General features: G+C 43.7%; 1 protein-coding gene across 1 annotated transcript in view; it reads left to right on the top strand.

Annotated features, from left to right (window-relative positions):
- dpp10 (dipeptidyl peptidase like 10) overlaps window positions 1-20,430 on the top strand; it is a 683,609-nt gene that overhangs the window by 391,116 nt on the left and 272,063 nt on the right. The window contains exon 5 of the mRNA XM_033024629.1: window positions 4,769-4,843. Within this exon, the coding sequence (XP_032880520.1) occupies window positions 4,769-4,843 (75 nt within the window). The remainder of the gene's footprint in view (window positions 1-4,768; window positions 4,844-20,430) is intronic.

Below are 20,430 nucleotides of genomic sequence, written 5' to 3'. Positions count from 1 at the left end.
CCCATCCTACTCCTTCCAAAGTCCACAATCAGTTCCTTGCTTTTGCTGGTGTTGAGGGCCAGGTTATTGTGCTGGCAACCATATGGGCAGTCGCTCGATCTCTCTTCTATACTCTGATTCATCCCCATCAGTGATACGTCCCACAACAGTGGTGTCGTCAGCGAACTTGATGAAGGAGTTTGCACTATGACCGGCTATGCAGTCATGAGTATAGAGTGAGTACAGCAGGGGACTGAGCACACAGCCTTGAGGTGCTCCCGTGCTGATTGTTATCGAGGCTGACACATTTCCACCAATACGAACTGACTGTGGTCTGTGAATGAGGAAGTCGAGGATCCAATTGCAGAGGGATGCGCAGAGACCCAGTTCTGCAAGTTTGGTAACCAGCTTGGAGGGGATGATTGTGTTAAATGCCGAGCTGTAATCAATGAATAACAGCCTGACATATGAGTTTTTGTTGTCCAAGTGGTCCAGAGCAGAGTGGAGGGCCAGCGAGATCTCATCCACCGTTGATCTGTTGTGGCGGTAAGCGAACTGCAGTGGGTCCAGGTTTTAGTCGAGGTAGGAGTTGATTTGCGCCATGATCAACATCTCAACGCACTTCATCACCACAGGCGTTAGTGCCACTGGTTGATCATTGAGGCACGTCACCTTACTCTTCTTGGGCATTGGTATAATTGATGCCCTTTTAAAGCAGGTGGGGACCTCAGACCTCAGAAGTGAGAGGTTGAAAATGTCCGCAAAAACTCCAGCCAGTTGGTCCGCACAGGTTTTTAGAACACGACCGGGTATACCATCAGGTTCAGGCGCTTTTTGAGGGTTCACCCCTCTGAAGAATTTCCTGACGTCGGCCTCTGTGACTGAGACTGAAATACCATCACAGCGAATGGGGGCTCGAGAAGGCACATCAGTGTTATCCCTATCAAAGCGTGCGTAAAATGCATTGAGCTCGACAGGGAGTGATGTTTTGCCGACATTCGAGCTGCCTCCTAGTTTCGCCTTGTAGGAGGTGATTGCATTCAGGCCCCACCACAGCTGCCGAACATCTGTCTCATCCTCCAGTTTGGAGCAGAAGTCCCTTTTGGCCTTTTTGATGACCTTACCAAGGTCGTATCTGGACTTCTTGTAGACCACTCTATCATCAGACATGAATGCCCGGTGTCTGGTCTTCAGAAGAGTGCGGATCTCAAAGTTCATCCAAGGTTTCTGATTGGGAAACACTCAGATGGTTTTTGTAGGGATGCAGTCCTCCACACATTTCTTTATGAAGTCTGTAACGACTGTGGCGTATTTGTTCAAGTCTGTTGCCGAGTCCTTGAACATTGTCCAGTCTACAGACTCCTGGAGTTGTTCCTCTGCCCCCGCCCAGACCACCTATGTACTGTCCCCACCTCTGGGGGTGCACTCTTCAATTGCTGCCTGTAGGCAGGATTTACTGAAGTGAGGGCGAGGGATAGAGCGATAGGCATTCTTGATGGTGGTATAGCAGTGGTCGAGGGTCCTCTGGTGCAGCAGGAGACATATTGGTGGAAGTTAGGGAGTGATTTCTTGAGGTTTGCCTTATTGAAGTTCCCAGCAATTATGGTAAATGCCTCGGGGTAAGAAGTCTGTTTTTTGTTGGCCACGACGTGCAGCTCCTCCACTGCCAGACTGACGTCTGCCTGGGGTGGAATGTAGATCGCGGTCAGGATGATGGAGGTGAATTCCCTTGGGAGGTAGAAGGGACGGCACTTCGCCGCCAGATGCTCCAGGTGTGGAGAGCAGGAGTTGGATATGACTTCATAGTTTTCATAGTTTAGTTTCCAATTGATATGCATTTTAGAACACGACACGAGACTTTGAAGCAGGTAGGAACAGTACATGTTTGCAGGGACTGATTAAAAATGTCTGTATAGACCGGTGCCATCTGTTTGGCACAGAGCTTAAGAATAGAGGAGGTAGATTGTCCAAAGAGCCCCCCGCTCTTTGGACAATCGTCAGCTGACCAACGACCTGAGTGAGCTTTACTGCGGGTTTGAAAATCAGAAACGTAATCCTGGTACCCCCTCTCCCCCTCCCTAACCAACGCAGCCAGACCCCAGTCTACAAATAATGGACCCTGCAACCTCTCCTTCCCATTCACCACTTCATACCTACTTAAGGCAAGACTCCAGTATGAAAAGACTGGACCATTTCACACCCCAATCAACACTTCACACCCACTCACAGCCTGACCTCAGTCTGCAGAGACTAGGCTTTTCTACACCCACCCCCCTCCAATCACCACTTCACACCCAATCACCCACACCCTCTGTGCTGAACAACATAACTTATCCAATATCAATAATAAAAATAGAGGAGGTGGAGAGGCTTTTCAGAGGACAAAAGAGCCGTAAATCTCCAGGATTTGACAATGTTTCCCCCGCTACTCTTAAGCTCTGTGCCAAACAGCTGGCACCGGTCTATACAGACATTTTTAACCAGTCCCTACAAACATGTACTGTCCCTGCCTGATTCAAAGTCTCCACTATTGTCCCTATACCCAAAAAGACAAGGATTACTTGTCTACAGACTACAGGCCTGTCGCACTGACCTCTGTAGTCATGAAGACACTTGAAAGGCTTGTGCTGGCCCCGCTGACAAATATCACAAACTCCCTGCTTGACCCTCTGCAGTTTGCATATTGGGCTAATAGATCTGTGGATGAGGCAGTCAACCTGGGCCTGCACTTCATCCTACAGCACCTAGACCACCAGCGGACCTATGCGAGGATCCTGTTTGTTGATTTTAGCTCTGCATTCAACACCATTGTGCCAGAGCTACTACACTCCAAACTTTCCGAGTTGACTGTGCCTGAACCCCTCTGTCAGTGGATCACCAACTTCCTGACAGACAGGAAGCAGCATGTGAGGCTGGGAAAGCACATCTCGGACCCGCAAACGCTCAGCATAGGAGCACCGCAAGGCTGCGTATTCTCTCCTCTCCTCTACTCTCTATACACCAATGACTGCACCTCCACAGATACCTCTGTCAAGCTTCTCAAGTTTGCGGATGACACAACCCTGATTGGACTTATCCAGGATGGGGAGGAATCTGCCTACAGACAGGCAGTGTTACAGCTGGCGTCCTGGTGCCATAGCAACAATCTAGAGCTCAATGCTCTTAAGACAGTGGAATTGATTGTAGACTTTAGGAGTGCTCCCCCTCCACTCACCCCACTCACCATCAACAACACCACAGTCACATCTGTGGAGTCTTTTAAGTTCCTGGGAGCCATCATCTCCAAGGACCTTAAGTGGGGGGGGCTACCATCGACTCCACAGTCAAAAAGGCACAACAGAGGATGTACTTCCTGCGGCAGCTGAAAGGGCACAATCTGCCACAGGCAATGATGGTCCAATTCTACACGGCCATCGTAGAGTCTGTTCTCACCTTCTCCATCATGGTCTGGTTTGGCTCAGCCACCAAGCACGACACTTGGAGGCTGCAGCGAATCGTCCGATCAGCAGAGAAGGTTATTGGCTGCAACCTTCCCTCCATTGATGAACTGTACACTGCAAGGGCCAGGAAGCGAGAGGGCAAGATCATCTCTGACCCTCTCACCCTGGCCACAAACTCTTTGAATCACTTCCCTCTGGAAGGCGACTCCGGATTGTAAAAGCAGCCACAGCCAGACATAAAAACAGTTTTTATCCACGAGTAGTTGCTCTACTCAACAGCCAAAAATCTGTAGCCTCCCTTTGATCTGGTATTTTGTTGGTTCACATGATTGATCAATGGTGTTTTATCATTAATGTTTTATTATTATTAATGTTTAGTGTTTTCTGAGTCATTTGTAACAGTCACTGTATGTCATGTTGTTACTTGTGGGTGGAGCACCAAGGCAAATTCCTTGTATGTGAATACTTGGCCAATAAACTTACTTACTTACTTACTTACTTACTTACTTACTTACTTACTTACTTACTTACTTACTTACTTACTTACTTACTTACTTACTTACTTACTTACATTGTTGCAGATGCCTGAAAAAAACCTCATATAAATGGACTCATTCTCAGACATATTGGATGAACTATATATAGTACCTGACAGCTGCGACATTCATTACTTATAAATAACCTCATACATTTCTATGTCATTCACCATTGTGGGAGAAGACATAATGCAAATAATAAAGCAAAGTAGAATGGTGATAGAGAGCTCGGGACAGTAAAAAAATTATTATCTACACAACGATTCCCCAGGTGTTTAATCTTACTGTGGTGGCAAGATGTTTTAGACATGCAGTACTTGCTTTGGTAGTGGAATATACTGTGTTACAAAGATTATGCTGTCCGAGATATTTATGAAATGTGTCTCTCTCCATGTGGCCTATTTGACATCAACAACCCAAAACCAAAAGTGTTAAAATGATATATGGGAAGATTCTGAATTATTTTCTTGCAATGATTGCATGTAGTAAGGTCGGGGGTAGGGGTGGGGGAGTTAATGTAAAATATTTTGCCAATTCATATGATCCAAACGGCTGAAACTCTCGAAGATACACTGTTTTATGACCTATTTTAAGATAAAACTCTGCAGTTCTTAATAATGTGCAAATAATGTAAGTCATGGGTTACACTCCAGCTTGCTGCAGAAATATAAAATACCTGCAAAACTCTATCAAGTGAAAGAATGATATTTATTTTCCAAAGTGAAAACAAAAATCATTTATTTTTTGATATAACTTCATTTCTATGTTAATATTCTGCAGCATTTTACCTGATTTGTGCATTTCATTTTGTAGGTAACTTTTAAAGCAACAAAATACTCCGTCTCCCCAGATCTTAGATTTGTTCTTCTTGCATATGATGTCAAACAGGTAAGACCAAATTAATTTCATAAAAATAGAAACTTTTAAATAGTTACCTCTATAGGGCTTATTTACAGATGTCACAAGTATATTTTATAAACTAAAGATGTCAGAATATAATTAAAAATGCAATATTATGTAGCTTGATTATTTTAGTTGTTATCATGAAAATCAATATATAAATAATTGCTGGGCATTCAGATTTTCTCCAATGTAAGTTTATTCTGTTCTTTCCTGCGTCAGGAAATGTAGATTTGGTCAACTCAAAATCCACTTGTCTTATTTTCTGAATCTCCGTGTAACTCCTAACAGATGATCAAATGAAAATGGTTACAATTCAGAGAAAGATATTAACCAATATAAAATTTTACACTTCAGTAGAAACAATGGTATTTGTGATGGTGAATCATCTTTCCTTCTGAGATGTAGAAGGAATTTGAAGAATCTCTCTGAAATTTGTTTTTTACATTTATCTGTTTTGATCTTTTAGTATTGCGTAGTGCTACTATTTGGGACATTTTGCCAACAGTCTAATGTAAATTATTCAATATCCTGGAATTGCAATAACAATGTAGTCACTTGCAGTAAACCTGGCCAGATCAAAACTTGTGAATATTTGACAAAGGAAGAGTGTGTTGCTATTTGTCACTTGTTCTCGAGGAAGACCCTGGTATCTCGTTTATAGTTGTGATGTGTACGGAGGTGGCTGATTCGACCAATCTGCAATTGAAGTTTCCTTTCACACAGTGACAGAGTTGTAAGAAAGTTGTAGCATTAGTGATCCTTGTTTTTCGAGATTCTCTTTTCTTCTTTGTTTCCTCCATTCTAGTTTACTCATATGAATGAGCAGCACTTTTTATGTGGGTGCACCAAACAGGATGATCCAATGCTTGTTGCTCCCAGTGGTATGTGTCAATTGTGAAACACTTCAAGGATGTTCTCAGAGTCTTTGAATATCTATTTCTGTCCACAATGTGGTTGTTGCCCTCCCCTCCCCTCCCTCCCTTCCTCCCTCCCCCCCCCCTTCCCCCTCAGACATCTCTCCATGAAGTAGCTCGTTTGGTATTCTGTCAGCAGATAGTTTTCTGACATGTTTTGCTTATTTGATCTATGATCTTTTCAACAATGTGTAGATACCGGGAAGGTTTGTCTGGAACAGAATCCATGTGTATGGAATTTTGTCTTCTTACTTAATGTGGTATTCTTCTAAAACAGGTCCTATGGAAGTGGTTAAATTGTCTGGCATGTCTGCTGTACACTGTCTAATTCTTACAAGTAAGGGTGGGTATGGCAACAGCATGATATATCGACAGCTTGAGTTTTAGGCTGATTTATCTTTGTTCATAGACTTTACTTCCCAGTCTTCTAAAAACAGAGCTGGTTGTTGCTATCCCGTTGCGTCTTTGTCACCAATGTTTACTGATCTTGAGAGAGTGAAACCAAAGTGTGTGAACTTGTTCACTACTGAGAGCCTCTGATCATTCAGAAAGATGTATGGTTCTGTGTATGATGTGTTGCAGGTTTGTGCATAATTTCTGTTTTATTTTGCTAATTATGTTGCCGCAGGTATTGGAAAATATGTCCAAGCTTTCCTGCTGGACAAATGGCCAATTAGATCCCAGTGCTTGGGGCGTGAATGAATCCGAGGTTTTGTCATTATGTTGTCGTCAAGAGATAGTATTGGTCATGATGAGGTCATGCATTTTGCACAATCTAAGGAGCAACAGGCCATTACTGTTGGACTTTCCCCTCCAATTTTGCTAATATTTCATTTCCAGGCTCAGCAGACTGTTCAAACTTTTGCACTGACATCTCCAAGAAATATAAGTTTCTCTGACCTAGTTGCAGCTGAAATAAACTTTGTCGAGATCTTCATCAAACTTATTTTTGGTTTCGTCATCAGTAACTAATGCAGAGTTCCCACCTACAAAATACCTGTAATACCTGGAATGTAGTAAGATTGTGATGCATTTGTCCACAGGCTGCTGCCTACATACATGTCTAAGTAAATGAAAAAGTATGGACGTAACTTTTTGAGGATTTCTGCCAATTTCCTGAAGGTTGTGCCAACCATAAATTGCAAGGCCCAGTGTAATGGTAGTGCATGGATGGGGCAGAATGGCCCTGACTATAAGATGGCAGAAAAATATGTAATTGCTGGAAAAATGCTGGACTTTAAATGCTTGCAAGTATCCTTGACATTTGGGGCCATTCGTACACCATTAATAAAATAAAACAAATCAGTAGAATTCAAATTATTCAAGTTTTAAAACAATGTTTAAAAAACTATTCAGCATTTTTTTTAAATCATAGAAAATTTTCACCAATTCCTAAAATAGTAATTTATCCTAGATAAATCATGTTCCATCATAACGTTTGATGTCCTTTTAAATAATTGGTTTTGTTGTTCCTTTGCCTGTTCTACAGTTAAGGAAATCAGCATGTTCTGTATTGAATATGTGATTAAGTACGTTAAAAAAGCAATTAGGAGGGCATGGAGCATCAACAAAATATCACCAGGAAACAAGTTTAAGGAAAATTCCATGTTATTTTAAATAAAAAATTCAAAGACACAAAGAACTACAAATGCTGGTTTACAAAAAAAAGATACAAACAGCTGGAGCAACTCAATGGGTTCGGCAGCAGCTCTGGAGAACATGGTTAGATGATGTTCGGGTCATGACCTTGTATGGAGATAATATCAAGTTCAAATTTGCGTTTATTGTCACTTAACCAATTAAGATACAGTGAAATTTGAGTTACCAGACAGCCATACTAGTGAAAAGCAACAATACACACAGCCACATAAAATAAAATTGAACATAAACATCCACCACAGTGGAATCCACATTCCTCACTGTGATGGAAGCCAATAAAGTTCAGTCATCTTCCTCCTTTGTTCACCCGTGGTCGGGGTCTTTGTACCCTCCGCAGTTCGCTGCTACCAACGGTCCGATGTCCAAGCCCTCACATCGGGATGATCAAAACTCCAGCGTCGGGACGGATCTCCCGAGTCGGCCTCTTCTTACCGGAGACCGAGGCTTCACAGTGTTAAAGTCCACAGGCCCCGCGGTCGGAGACCTTTCACCGGTGTTCCTCGGCAAAGGATCGCAGGCTCCGCGATGGTAAGTCCGCGACGCGCCGTGCCCGTGGCTTGATGCTCCGGGCCGGTCTCCAGGAAAGGCCGCACCACTCCACGATGTAGGCTGCAGGGGGAATGGAGACGCGGCATGGAAAAAAATTGCATCTCTGTCGAGGTTAGTGGCTGGAAAAAGGTTCCCCTAATCCCCACCCCCCACATAAAACATACTAAGAAATATTGAAACATACATTAAACCTACGGCCCCATAACCCGAAATCATCCGGCCCGCCGAGCGCCCCCCTCTCCCTCGAGCGCTTCACCAAGCGCTTCCCCGAGCGTGGCAAATCGCTTCCTTGAGCGTGGCCAAACGCTCCCCCAGTACACCTGTGCACCTTCTGTGAACACGTTTAAGAAAGAACTGCAGATGCTGGGAAAATCAAAGGTAGACAATAATGTTGGAGAAACTCAGCGGGTGAGACATGCAAGGATTGCATGAGGCTGCCTCACCCGCTGAGTTTCTCCAGCATTTTTGTCCGGAATGGTACCATTTGGCGCCGCCGTTTCGGCACCTCCGTTTTTGATGTGTGGAGTATAAGGATAGGCACTGTTTTAGATCAGGACCCTTCCTCAGAATCTGAACCTGGTTGGGCACAAACCAGGAGGCCTGGAAATTGAGCTGGAAGCCATCTAGCACAAAATGACGGCTCAGGCTGGTGCTGAGAAAGCACACCTGGTTGTAGTTGTTAGCCCAGGTCTGACCCAAAACATCACCTATTCATTTTCTCCAGAGATGCTGCTTGATCCAAATGCTGCTTATGCCAGCATTTTGTGTCTTTCTTCGGTATAAACCAGCATCTGAGATTCCTCCCCAAATTCGAACAAAATTACGAGAGAGCAAAATTCCGTGTCGATCAGCAAGTTGAATTTGCCCCCTGCACCCGGGGCCGAAACGGCGGCGCCGAAATAGCGGTGCCGAAACAGCGGCGCCGGAACGGCAGCGCCGAAATGTACCCGACCCTTTTTGTCTACCTTCTGTGAACACGTGATTTGATGCTTTCCAGGGAGGGTTGAGGGTGGGATCCATGTGCACACGTGATAGATGTGGTCCGCCATCTGCTCACAGACATGCGTCCCGTCTCCTATGCGGAACAAGGGTGCCGACGCCTAATTTAAGACATACTTAAAATAATAAAAACAGAGAAGGAACAAGACAGATTGTTGGCGATGTGGCCATTATGGGTACCACCTGGTGGTGATATATGTAAAAGGTTTGGGGAAAGGATTGGGTAATGAGACTAATTTGCAACTGTTTCAAAGTAAAATGACTGGCAAAATGGCCCATGGTATTGTACACTCCCACATCCCCAGTATACATTGATGGCGCTGAAGTACAAATGGTCAAAAGCCTCAAATTCTTAGGAATAAATATCATCAGCAATTTGTCGTGGACCATCCACATCAAGGCAATGGCCAAGAAAGCACGCCAAGACCTCTACTTCCATAGTTTAGCATGTTCCCAAATACTCTCGTCAACTTCTATAGATATGCCATGGAAAGCATTTTATCAGGATGTATCACTGCGTAGTTTGGGAACAACTCCATCCAAGAGTGCAAGAAATTGCAGAGAGTTGTGGATGTAGTCCAGACCATCACACAAACCAACTTCCTTTCCATGGAATCCATCTACATTTCCTGCTGTCTTGGCAGGGTCACCAGCATAATCAAGGTCCAATCACACCTCGTCACTCCCTCTTACCCCTCCTCCTATCAGGCAAGAAGTCCAGACTGTTTCTTCCAAGCTGTTATTAGGCAACTGAACTGCTCTCTAGCCAAATAGAGTGTGATCCTGGCCACCCATCTACCTCATTGAAAACCTTTGGACTTTTTTTAATTGGTCTTTATCAGTCTTTATCTTTTATAATTTTTTTTAAATAATTTTATATGTTTCTATAAAATACCCCCTCATCCTTCTAAACTCCAGTGAATACAAGCCTAGTCTTTTCAATCTTTCCTCATATGACAGGAATCTTTCCTCATCTTACACTAAACAATGTACCATTTATCCTATATATATATATGTACACTGTGGTAGGCTTGAATGTCATCAAGTATAGTCTTTGACTGGATAGCACATAGGAAATTTTTTTTTTACTGTAGCTCGTTGCACGTGACAATATTATAGTCATAGAGTGATACAGTGTGGAAACAGGCCCTTCAGCCCAACACCGGCCAACATGTCCCAGCTACATTAGTCCCACCTGCCTGTATTTGGTCCATATCCCTCCAAACTTGTCCTATCCATGTACCTGTCCAACTGTTTCATAAACATTGGGATAGTCCCAGCCTCAACTACCTCCTCTGGCAGCTTATTTCATACACCCACCACTCTTTGTGTGAAAAAGTTACCCCTCAGATTCCTATTAAATCTTTTCCCCTTCACCTTGAACCTACGTCCTCTGGCCCTCGATTCCCCTACTCTGGGCAAGAGATTCTGTGCATCTAGCCAATTTATTCCTCTCATGATTTTATACACCATTATAAGACCATCCCTCATCCTCCTACTCTCCAAGGAATAGAGACCCAGCCTACTAAACCTCTCCTAATACTGTAGCTCAGATCCTCTAGTCCTGGCAAAATCCTCATAAATCTTCTCTGAACCCTTTCAAGATTTACTTAAATGAAATTAAACTAAATTTATATAATTTAATAGCCAAGACATAATATTACTTAAAGCCTTTGTTTTGAATTGAATAGTCTTCGCAGTCCTATGCATTGATTTTTCATACAGAGATATCGAATGCCTTGTGACGTTTTGTGAACATTTAAATACAATTCACAATCTTTCCCCTAGCCTGTTCTTTGTAACCATCCTATAAATGAATAGGTATGATCAGATTTTTGAATCAGTCTATAACAAATAAATAAAATAAATAAAACAACATTACATTGCCTTATTCATCAAGATAACTGCACACCCTCATAGGTTGTTGCTAATTCACAAACATGTTTTAGATTACTTATTTATTTATTTATTTATTTAAGAACAATTCTGTTTTGAGAAACTCCTCAGTCACCAACAAGCCATTTCTAAATGCAGATCTTTTGCAAGGTTTAAAGCTGGTTGATACAACATTTCTGTGCTATTTTAAGACAAGGCTCTTGTGAGACAATTCAAAAACGCACAGTGAATACTTAGAGGCTAAATTAAGTGATTGAGCAACGTCACAGGAGATTCATTGTACTTGGGACATCTACTTCATGACTCTTCCATGAGGCAGGGCATGCCACAAGTGGCAGCTAGGCCTGCTGTAGTGGAACCTGAGATCAAGCCTGCAGCATTACCCTATGGACCTTTGCAGCTGCCAAAGAGTATTATTATATTTAAATAGTCTCTGAAATTTAGAAATATTTTTGAAGTGCATATGGATTTAACTAATTAAAATATCTTTCAAATATTTCAAAATAAGAAATAAATGTAATTAAACATATTAGTGTAAATTAATTATGAGCAGACATACAAATTGAACTAGAGAAAAAGAATAACTTAATCAGAACATGCTAATTTCAAAGATTGGTGACCCCGTTCAAATATTTGTTTCCTGCTTTAGCAACTATGTCACAGTTGGCATAAACCTAAGGGGCCGGATGTGAAGAGCATCCAATCGATAATTAAGTTTACTTTTACTCCAAAGACAAAGTTGCTTTGTGGGAAATTAATGGTGCCGTGGAAAAGATATAGGCTCCCTTCGAAACCCTTGCTTTTAATCATGAATGGCACTTTCGCTGTCTTTGTACATATTGATGATTTGGAAGATCTAGATTATTACAGATCTTGTACACCTGTATGAGTAAAGATTACTGATGAGTCAATTTGATTGATTTGTCATGCACTCTGCTCCCAGAGCCTTCATTTGTTGATGTTCAAGTTCCTCAATTTTAAGTTGAAGTCGGGCTTCCTCAATTCAAAATCCAACCTATGAAGGCAAGCGTACCATATGACTTGGGCATTGTGGCAAGTTATTACCACTTGCTGCTAGATGGCATGGCACCCCATAGACGCCCGCACAGAAATCCTGCCCAGATGCCCATTCATTTCTTATTTTTGCAATGGATTTTCAACAAGTTTGACTAGCCACAAATTGTTGTAGGTGAGAGGGATCTAGGACTGCAGGTGCATAGTTCCTTCAAGGTGGAGTTTCAGGTAGGTAGGGTCAAAAGGGCTTTTGGCACTTTGGCTTCCATCAGTCAGAGTACTGAATGTAGAAGTTGGGAGGACATGTTGCAGTTGTACAAGATATTGGTGAGGCTGCATTTAGAGTATTGTGTTCATCTCTAGACACCATCTTATAGGAGAGTGGTTGTCAAGCTGGAATTGAATTGAATTGATTGAATCCTTTATTTGTCATTCAGACCTTTCGGTCTGAACGAAATGCTGTTGTCTGCAGCCATACATGTAATAAAAACAACACACAATAAACACAAATTAACATCCACCACAGTGAGTTCACCAAACACCTCCTCACTGTGATGGAGGCAAAAAGTCTTAGAGTTACTGTCTCTTCCCTCCTCTTCTCCCTCTGCGCCGAGGCGATACCCCACCGGGCGATGGTAAGTCAGTCCCGCGGTTCAAGCTCCGCGGCCTGGTGGTGGTCGAAGCTGCCGCCCTCCAGTCCAGCGGACGCAGCTGTTGCAACGGGTGCTCCGGAAAACAGGCATCAACCTGTGACCTGCGAGCTCCCGACATTGTCATCCACTGGCCCGCGGCCGAGCCCCGGATCCAGGTCGCCGCCGCCAGAACGCCGCCTCAGCCGCCGGAGCACCGTCTCCGACCCGCACCGGGCCGCCCACATGGCAGCGTCTCAGCCCCGCACCGGGCTGCACCCACGGGAGCACCTTCCAGCCGGGAGCCGGTCCGCCCTCACCGGAGCACCTTCCAGCCGGTAGCCAGGCCACCCACACGGCAGCGTCTCAGCCCCGCACCGGGCTGCTCACACGGGAGCGCCTTCCAGCCGGTAGCCGTGCCGCCCGCACGGGAGTGTCTCAGCCCCGCGCCGTCCGCCCTCACCGGAGCGCCGAGTCGTGCCGCTGACCGGACGTCGCCGCAGCCCGAAGACGGCCAGCCTCGCGTTGGTGAATCCTGGCTGGCTCTACCTCCGGACCCTCGAGGTCGGTCGCAGGTTGGAGGCCGCCAGCTCCGCCATTAGGCCTCAGCGCAGACGGGGGAAGAGAAGGGGGATACGACAAGAAAGTCGCATTCCCCCGAAGGAAGAGACAGAAAGCCCTGTTTCACCCTCCCCCCACACACATAACACCACCTAATAACCAAATAATTTACTAAACTAGACAAAAAAAACAACACAAAAAAGTAAAAACAGACAGACTGCAGGCGAGCCGCAGCCGTATCACAGCGCCGCCACTTACGGAAAGGGTACAAAGAACATTTACAAGGATGTTGCCAGCACTAGAGGGTCTAAACTATAGGGAGGGGTTGAGTGGGCTGGGACTATTCCTTGGAGCGCAGGAGGATGAGGAATAGATTGGGTAGATGCACAGTCTCTTGCCCAGAGTAGGTGAATTGAGGACCAGAGGACATAGGTTTAAGGTGAAGGGGAAAGTATTTAATAGAAATCTGAGGGGTAATTTTTTCACACAAAGGGTGGTGGGTGTATGGAACAAGCTGCAGAGGAGGTAGTTGAGGCAGGAACTATCCCAATGTTTTAGAAACAGTTAGACAGGTACATGGATAGGAGAGGTTTGGAGGGATATGGGCCAATTGCAGGCAGGTGGGACTAGTGTAGCTAGTGCATGTTGGCTGGTGTGGGCCAGTTGGGTCATAGAAATGTACGCTGTACAATTCTATGACTCCACAAGATGCTGAGATTCTCTTTTTAGATAATAATGTATGTCGGTTTATTATCTGCTACTCGTAAGCCTTATTCTTTTATTTTTTTTAATTTACAGGAGGAGTAACTTCTGCTTTATATTCTCAGACCATGTCTGTTGAAAGTAAAATTATGGAAGGTGCAAAACAGGCATCAGAATTTGACCCAATCTCTTACCCGGAAGATTAGTTTGAATATGCTATTTTTTAAATTTTCATTAATACTCTAGAGGATGATAATTTTATTGAAGATGCAGAGCAATTCAGATTATTTGTGATGGATATTGCCAGAATGATATGCTGACTAATCCTTGATTAAATATTATATTGAGCATGGATCAAAACCATGGCATTTCTTGAAATAGCAAGAGACATAATCATGTTATTTAGCCCACTTACTGGGTTTCTGAGTTCTGTTGTTGTGTAATACTGTGTTCCCCCCCCCCCCCCCCCCCCCCCCCCATTTTACTCATCAGGTTATCATTATGATCTGCAACCCCTGAGCATAAATGCACTCAATGTTAGGCAATCTAATGATCTAAGCAAGGTTTAAATAATGATGAATGCACCTTCAGCAAGGTCTTATTACTTTATAGATTTTACTTGTATTTGGAACAAACAGTCATAGGCTGTTGTTAAATTTTTATTAGATTTATGAATGTTTTTTCAAAGAAGGCAGGCACCTTGAACTGTTGGAGTGAAAGGTTGAAGATGTCCACAAAAACTCCATCCAATTGGTCCACGTGGGTTTTAAGAATGCAGCCAGGTACACCATCAGGGCTGAGCACTTTCTGGGGGTTCATCATTATCAAGGATCTATTGACGTTGGCCTCAGAGACTGACATCACAGGATCCTTGGGTGCTTGTAAAAACACATGTATTTTCAAATCAAAAACAATTGGCAAAAAAAAGTTACCAACAATATATATTTGACAGAAAACTATGCCCGGTAATTTGAACATATTTGCACCAATTATAATAATTAATTTTTTTAATACAGAAAGCAGGAATATTTCTGCTGTTTTAGGCAATCTAATGATCTAAGCAGGGTCTAAATAATGAATGCACCTTCAGCAAGGTCTTGTTACCCTATAGATTTTACATGTATTTGGAACTAGCAGTCATAGGCTGTTATTAAATCTTTTTCAGGATATCTTGGAATTATGCAGAAAACCTTGGATACAGTACTGAGCTTTATCACATCTGTTTCCTGAGCCCATAGCCATGTAAACAGGAATGATGCTGATGGGAAGTATGTTTGTTGTCCTACATGTAAAGGAGTTTATATGTATGCCTAATGTCCACTGGCAAGCAGCCGTGCGGGCAGATCACACTGTCAGGCTGTGTGGGTCCCAGGAAGATTTCAGTTCTTGAATATCATAATTTAAAAAAAGACACAAAGTTGGAAGGTGTTGAATGGAAAGGAAAAGGATAGGATTGTGTGTTTTTTAAGTCAGTAAAGATTGAATGACAATGAAAAGATTGAGTGAGAGAATGAGCATTAGGAGTTCAGACATGTTCTTCAATTTCTTTGGCCCTACTGGTTACCATGGGCTCAGAACTGGCACCACCATAACCGCCACTTCTGTTTCTTAATGGTTGCAGGTGTTAAAACATGCATGGTTTCCTTCTCTTCATCCACCATCCCTATTAATTTTAGATCTTTCCCGTTTATGTGCCTTTCATTTAGTTTTAAGAGTTTTTGTTTTAGCTTTAGACATACAGAATGGAAATGCGCACCTCGGCCCATCAAGTCCACGTGACCATTGACCACCTAGCTCTATGTTATCCCAGCTCTGTTATTTCCACTTTTCTATGTACTCCAAACGTACTCTGTTCAATTTTACTGAGGCCAATTAATCTACAAACCCGCAGGTATTTGGGATATGGGAAGAAGCAGGAGCACACATAGGAAAACAGGGAGAATGTGCAAACTTCACAAGGTCATCACTCGAGGTCAGGATAGAACTCTGTTTCGAATGCTTTGTGACTGCAGCTCTACCATCTGCATCACTGTGCCAAACTTGTGCATTTCCTGAAATATGTTTTGGTGATGCACCGTCACAATTGAATGAATTATAAGTAGATTTGAAGCTTGGATCAATGCTTATATTCGCTGGATGAGATAAAATTTCCTTACGCAGTGGTCAAGAATGATATGTGTTGGTTTTGAATGGTGGCATGTTGTTAATTGAACAATGGATAAGATTAGCGAAAAATGCTGGAAATACTCCAGGGCTAGAATTAATTGTATAGATCAGTGAGATTTCATCAAAATAGGTCAATTGAACTAAGTAAGATATTGTGTGTGACTGTGCAGAGACTGACCATGAACGCACGCTTAACTTCTTCCTGCAGTTCATCATGTCCTGGGGCTACTCTCTTATCTTTTATCAACACTACTATTATTTTCCTTTACCTTCTGAATATATATCTGGAAACCTCGGCCGCTGAGGATACAAACCATCTTTCGATTTCTTATACCAAGAAAAAATGTTTTGAAAGAATGATTTTCTTTTAGACCAAGAACATTTTTCAGCTCTATCAAAGTGGTCAAGGTTTGCCAATGTATGTGAATGCTTTTGATGTCAGAAACATTCAAACACAAGATAGACACAAGGTGCTGGAGTAACTCAACGGGTCAGGCAGCATCTCTGGAGAAAAAGAATGGGTGGCGTTTCAGGTGAAGACCCTTCTTCAGTCTACCTTCAGTCTGAGGAAGAGTCTTGACCAAAAAAGTCACCTATCCTTTTTCTGCCTGACCTGGTGAGTTATGGGCCTGTGCCACTTAGGCAATTTATTCAGCGACTGCTACGACTGTCATAGTCGTAGTCACGTCACCAAAAAAATGGCAACTGAACACCCATACAACAATGTCTACGACAACCTACCATCTAGTCAATGTCAAGCTACGGCAAGCTACCAATAACCGGCAACCCATAGGACGTCCACCTACGACCACACCTACGACAACCTCCGTCCACCCGCGACAAGGTAAGACAATTCAGTCGCCGGTACCTGTCACCGGTTGATGTAGGTTGACGTAGGTAGTCACCAATGGGATTCACTGAAGTCAGCACCGGCGACAACCTACGTCATCCTGGCAACAACCTACGACAGGTTTCCAAAACTCTGCGTATTTTTAACTTTCATGTTCATTTTAAACTTATTTCTAAGTTCCAAGTCCCTAGCACCAAGAAAGTATGACAGGGAAACTTTCTTAAATCTAAACACTAGCGTAAACGGAGACTTTTTAAACGCTGTACTCACCGATCCAGCAGAGATCACCATAGAGCGTCAGCAGAGATCACCAGAGAGCGCCGCGGCAACAACAATGGGAGCGCGGCTCCAAGGGAAACCCGGAGAAAACATCGGTGTAAACGGGGTTGGGGGGGGCAGGATTCAGAATAGGCTGAGAGCCCAAGCCTTAGGTCCTCCTCTGCCCAGCATTCTTCTGGCAAACGTCCAGTCCCTGGAAAAGCAGGGTAACCTCAGGGCGAGGGTCAGATTCCAGCGGGACATAAGGGACTGCAACATCCTCTGCCTGACTGAAACATGGCTGACCTCACTGATTCCAGATCAGGTAATCTGCCCAACCGAGTCCTCCACTGTCCACCGTGCTGACAGAACAGAAGAATCTGGGAAATCCATGGGTGGAGGAGTCTGCTTCATGACCAATAACAACTGGTGCAACCCTGGAAATATCAAGATGCTTTACCGTTCCTGCTCGCCGGACCTGGAGCATCTGACGATCTCATGCCGCCCATTCTACCTTCCCTGGGAGTTCAGCTCAGTGATCGTCACAGCCGTCTACATTCCACCGCATGCAGACACCGACGGGCACTATCGGCCCTACATGATGTGCTATGTCGACATCAAAACAAGAACCCGGATGCGGCTATGGTGGTGGCTGGAGATTTAAATAAATCAAATCTCAAGAAGGTCATGCCGAACTTCTACCAACACATCACGTGTGCCACCAGGGGGGAGAGAACATTGGACCACTGCTATACGCCATTCCGGAAGGGCTACAAGGCCGTTTCACTCCCTCCCTTAGGAAAATCTGACCACACTGCCATTTTCCTGCTGAAGTATAAACAGAGGATAGTTCGAGAAGCGGCAGTGACGAGGGACGTAAAGTGGTCCGACCAGTCAGAGGCCATGCTGCAAGATGCACTGACAGATGTCGACTGGAATATCTTCCAAGCAAGTTCCAGTGACGTCAGTGAGTTAGCGGAAACAATCTCGGACTTCATCGCAACAATAGCCGACAACATTGGCCCCTCGATAAGGGTTAGCACCTTTCCGAATCAAAAACCCTGGGTGGACAGGTCTGTTCATGTTGCATTGACTGCTCACACCGCTGCCTACAACTCGGGCCTGGCATCCGGAAATATGGACGTCTACAAGGTAGAGTCCTATCGACTGCAAAAGGCGGTGAAGGACGCAAAAAGGAGGTACAGGGACAAGATGGAGTCACAGATGGAGCAGCAGGACACCAGACGCCTGTGGCAGGGGCTACGGACTTTAACCAACTACCGAAGCAGCCCCCCCTCAACCGGAAGTGCCGGCACCTCCCTAGCTGATGACCTGAACTACTTCTACGCTCGTTTCGAGACGGGCAACATCACCCCAGGTCTGCCGGCTAACAACAACACCGCCAGCGCGCTGGCTACCGAGGCTGGAGGGAGGTCCATTGCTGGGGATATGCACACATTCTCGTTGTCCAAGCACGACGTGAGGAGGGCTCTGACACGGGTGAACACAAGGAAAGCTGTAGGCCCAGATGGCATCTCGGGTCGAATACTTAAGTCTTGTGTTACGCAGCTATACATCAGAAGATGCAACTCCAGAGCCAACAAGATCATGGGAGACCCCTTCCATCCCAGCAACGGACTGTTCCAGCTGCTACGGTCAGGCAAACACCTCCGTTGCCATGCTGTGAAAACGGAGAGGATGAGAATGCACGGACCCCACGTTCGAACTATTTACCCTACCATGGACACAATCCTCCCTTTCCCTTAATATTCTCTGCTTCCCCAGTCCACTCCACTCACCACTGAACCCCTCTCCATGAACCCCAAATGATCCACAGCCCAATGACTTCCTGTATTGACTCTGGAATGGCAGAGACACGAAAGCATTTATAGGCATTAGAAGGCAAAAGCTTTTATTTGTTTGATCTATGCAATATCTGTTCCAGCACACATGGCTTTTGATGTCATGGGTGCTGATATTTTGCTGCCATAATTTCTTCCACAAGGGTTTTCCACATTCTGTTTATGGAATAACCTCAACATGTCTTTTTGGATGCTGCAAAATTCTAGTCCATCTATTGAAGAAGCATTTTACAATCATCTAGATTCATCACTTAGTTCAATAGTTTCAAATTGTGATCATTTGATGAGCTGTAAATGTCGACTCTGAATTTGCCTCTGCCATTTACATCTCATTCAGGTTCCGCTTTTACTTTTTATTTCAACAATTACCATTTTGCTTGCATCATCATCCTCTTTGCCATTTTAATTTATGCTGCCTTACACGCCAGCACACATCTTCCCTTCTTATCTTTCTTCCTCTGTGTTAGTTCATACTGCTTCCCTGTGTTAGTTCATACTGCTTCTCCGACTAAATATTTCCAATATTATTATTTTTGATATTTCAGGGTTTCATCATCCAGGGTAGTTTTGTTTTACTGCATAAAACAAAGCAGTCAGTCTTGGCAATATTAGCTCTATTTAATAAGTCTGGATTATTTTTTTCCTCCTTTGAGTCTTTTAAGCCTACCAGTTTCTTAAAAGCTACTGATCATCTCAATGAAATCCAATTTTGATGAAGCTTTTGAAACCTTTCACTTTTCCAAATCAATTTATCCATGAACCTACTTAAGCTTGTTTGGTGTTTTTTGGCAGAAATGTCAAAATAGCATATTTTCAGCTGACTCACTGATATTACACTAAACTAAATTTTCCAAATTAAATTCGGCTCTGCAATTTTGAACAGTATTAACTGAATTAATTATTTAATCATGGACTCACTGCTTGCCAGAAAATAAAGGTTTGGCTGCTGATCTTTGAAGCAACGCTGAGAAACCAGAAGATCAGAAAGAAAATTTGCAAGAGAAATTATAATGGCTTTCACAGAGTAATCTATATCACCATTCAACACCTTAGCGTTAAATTAGTTGTAGACTGCACATTATTTTCGATGGGCAGAAAAAAAGTCACTGACATCTGTCATTAGTTAAATCCTGATCTTTTGCAGTCTGCTTTGATAGACAAAAATTGCCGACAGTGTGAATTAACAGCAACCGTGAATATCTATGCCACAAGTACTTCCTGTCACGAGGGAGTAATTATTCAGGTGTCTCAGTCTATCATGGCATGGGGTCATGAGTGCATTGAGCATGATGGTTTCCAGATCATTACCTATTTGCAAATCTGATAGGCAACAAGTAGCAACCATGATTTTGTAATTGCAGCTTTCCGTGATGAACCGTGGTTATATTCAGATCTTTGTCTATCACACAATGTATTATATTTTTGTTGAATAATCCACCTCTCAACCCCAATCTCCTACATTCTCCCTATACTCCCTGACACCCGTACTTCACCTTAAAAATATCCATTGACT

The sequence above is a fragment of the Amblyraja radiata genome, chromosome 7, assembly GCF_010909765.2.
Source record: "Amblyraja radiata isolate CabotCenter1 chromosome 7, sAmbRad1.1.pri, whole genome shotgun sequence".
Lineage (NCBI taxonomy): Eukaryota > Metazoa > Chordata > Chondrichthyes > Rajiformes > Rajidae > Amblyraja > Amblyraja radiata.
This window is presented reverse-complemented; position numbering and strand designations above follow the sequence as displayed.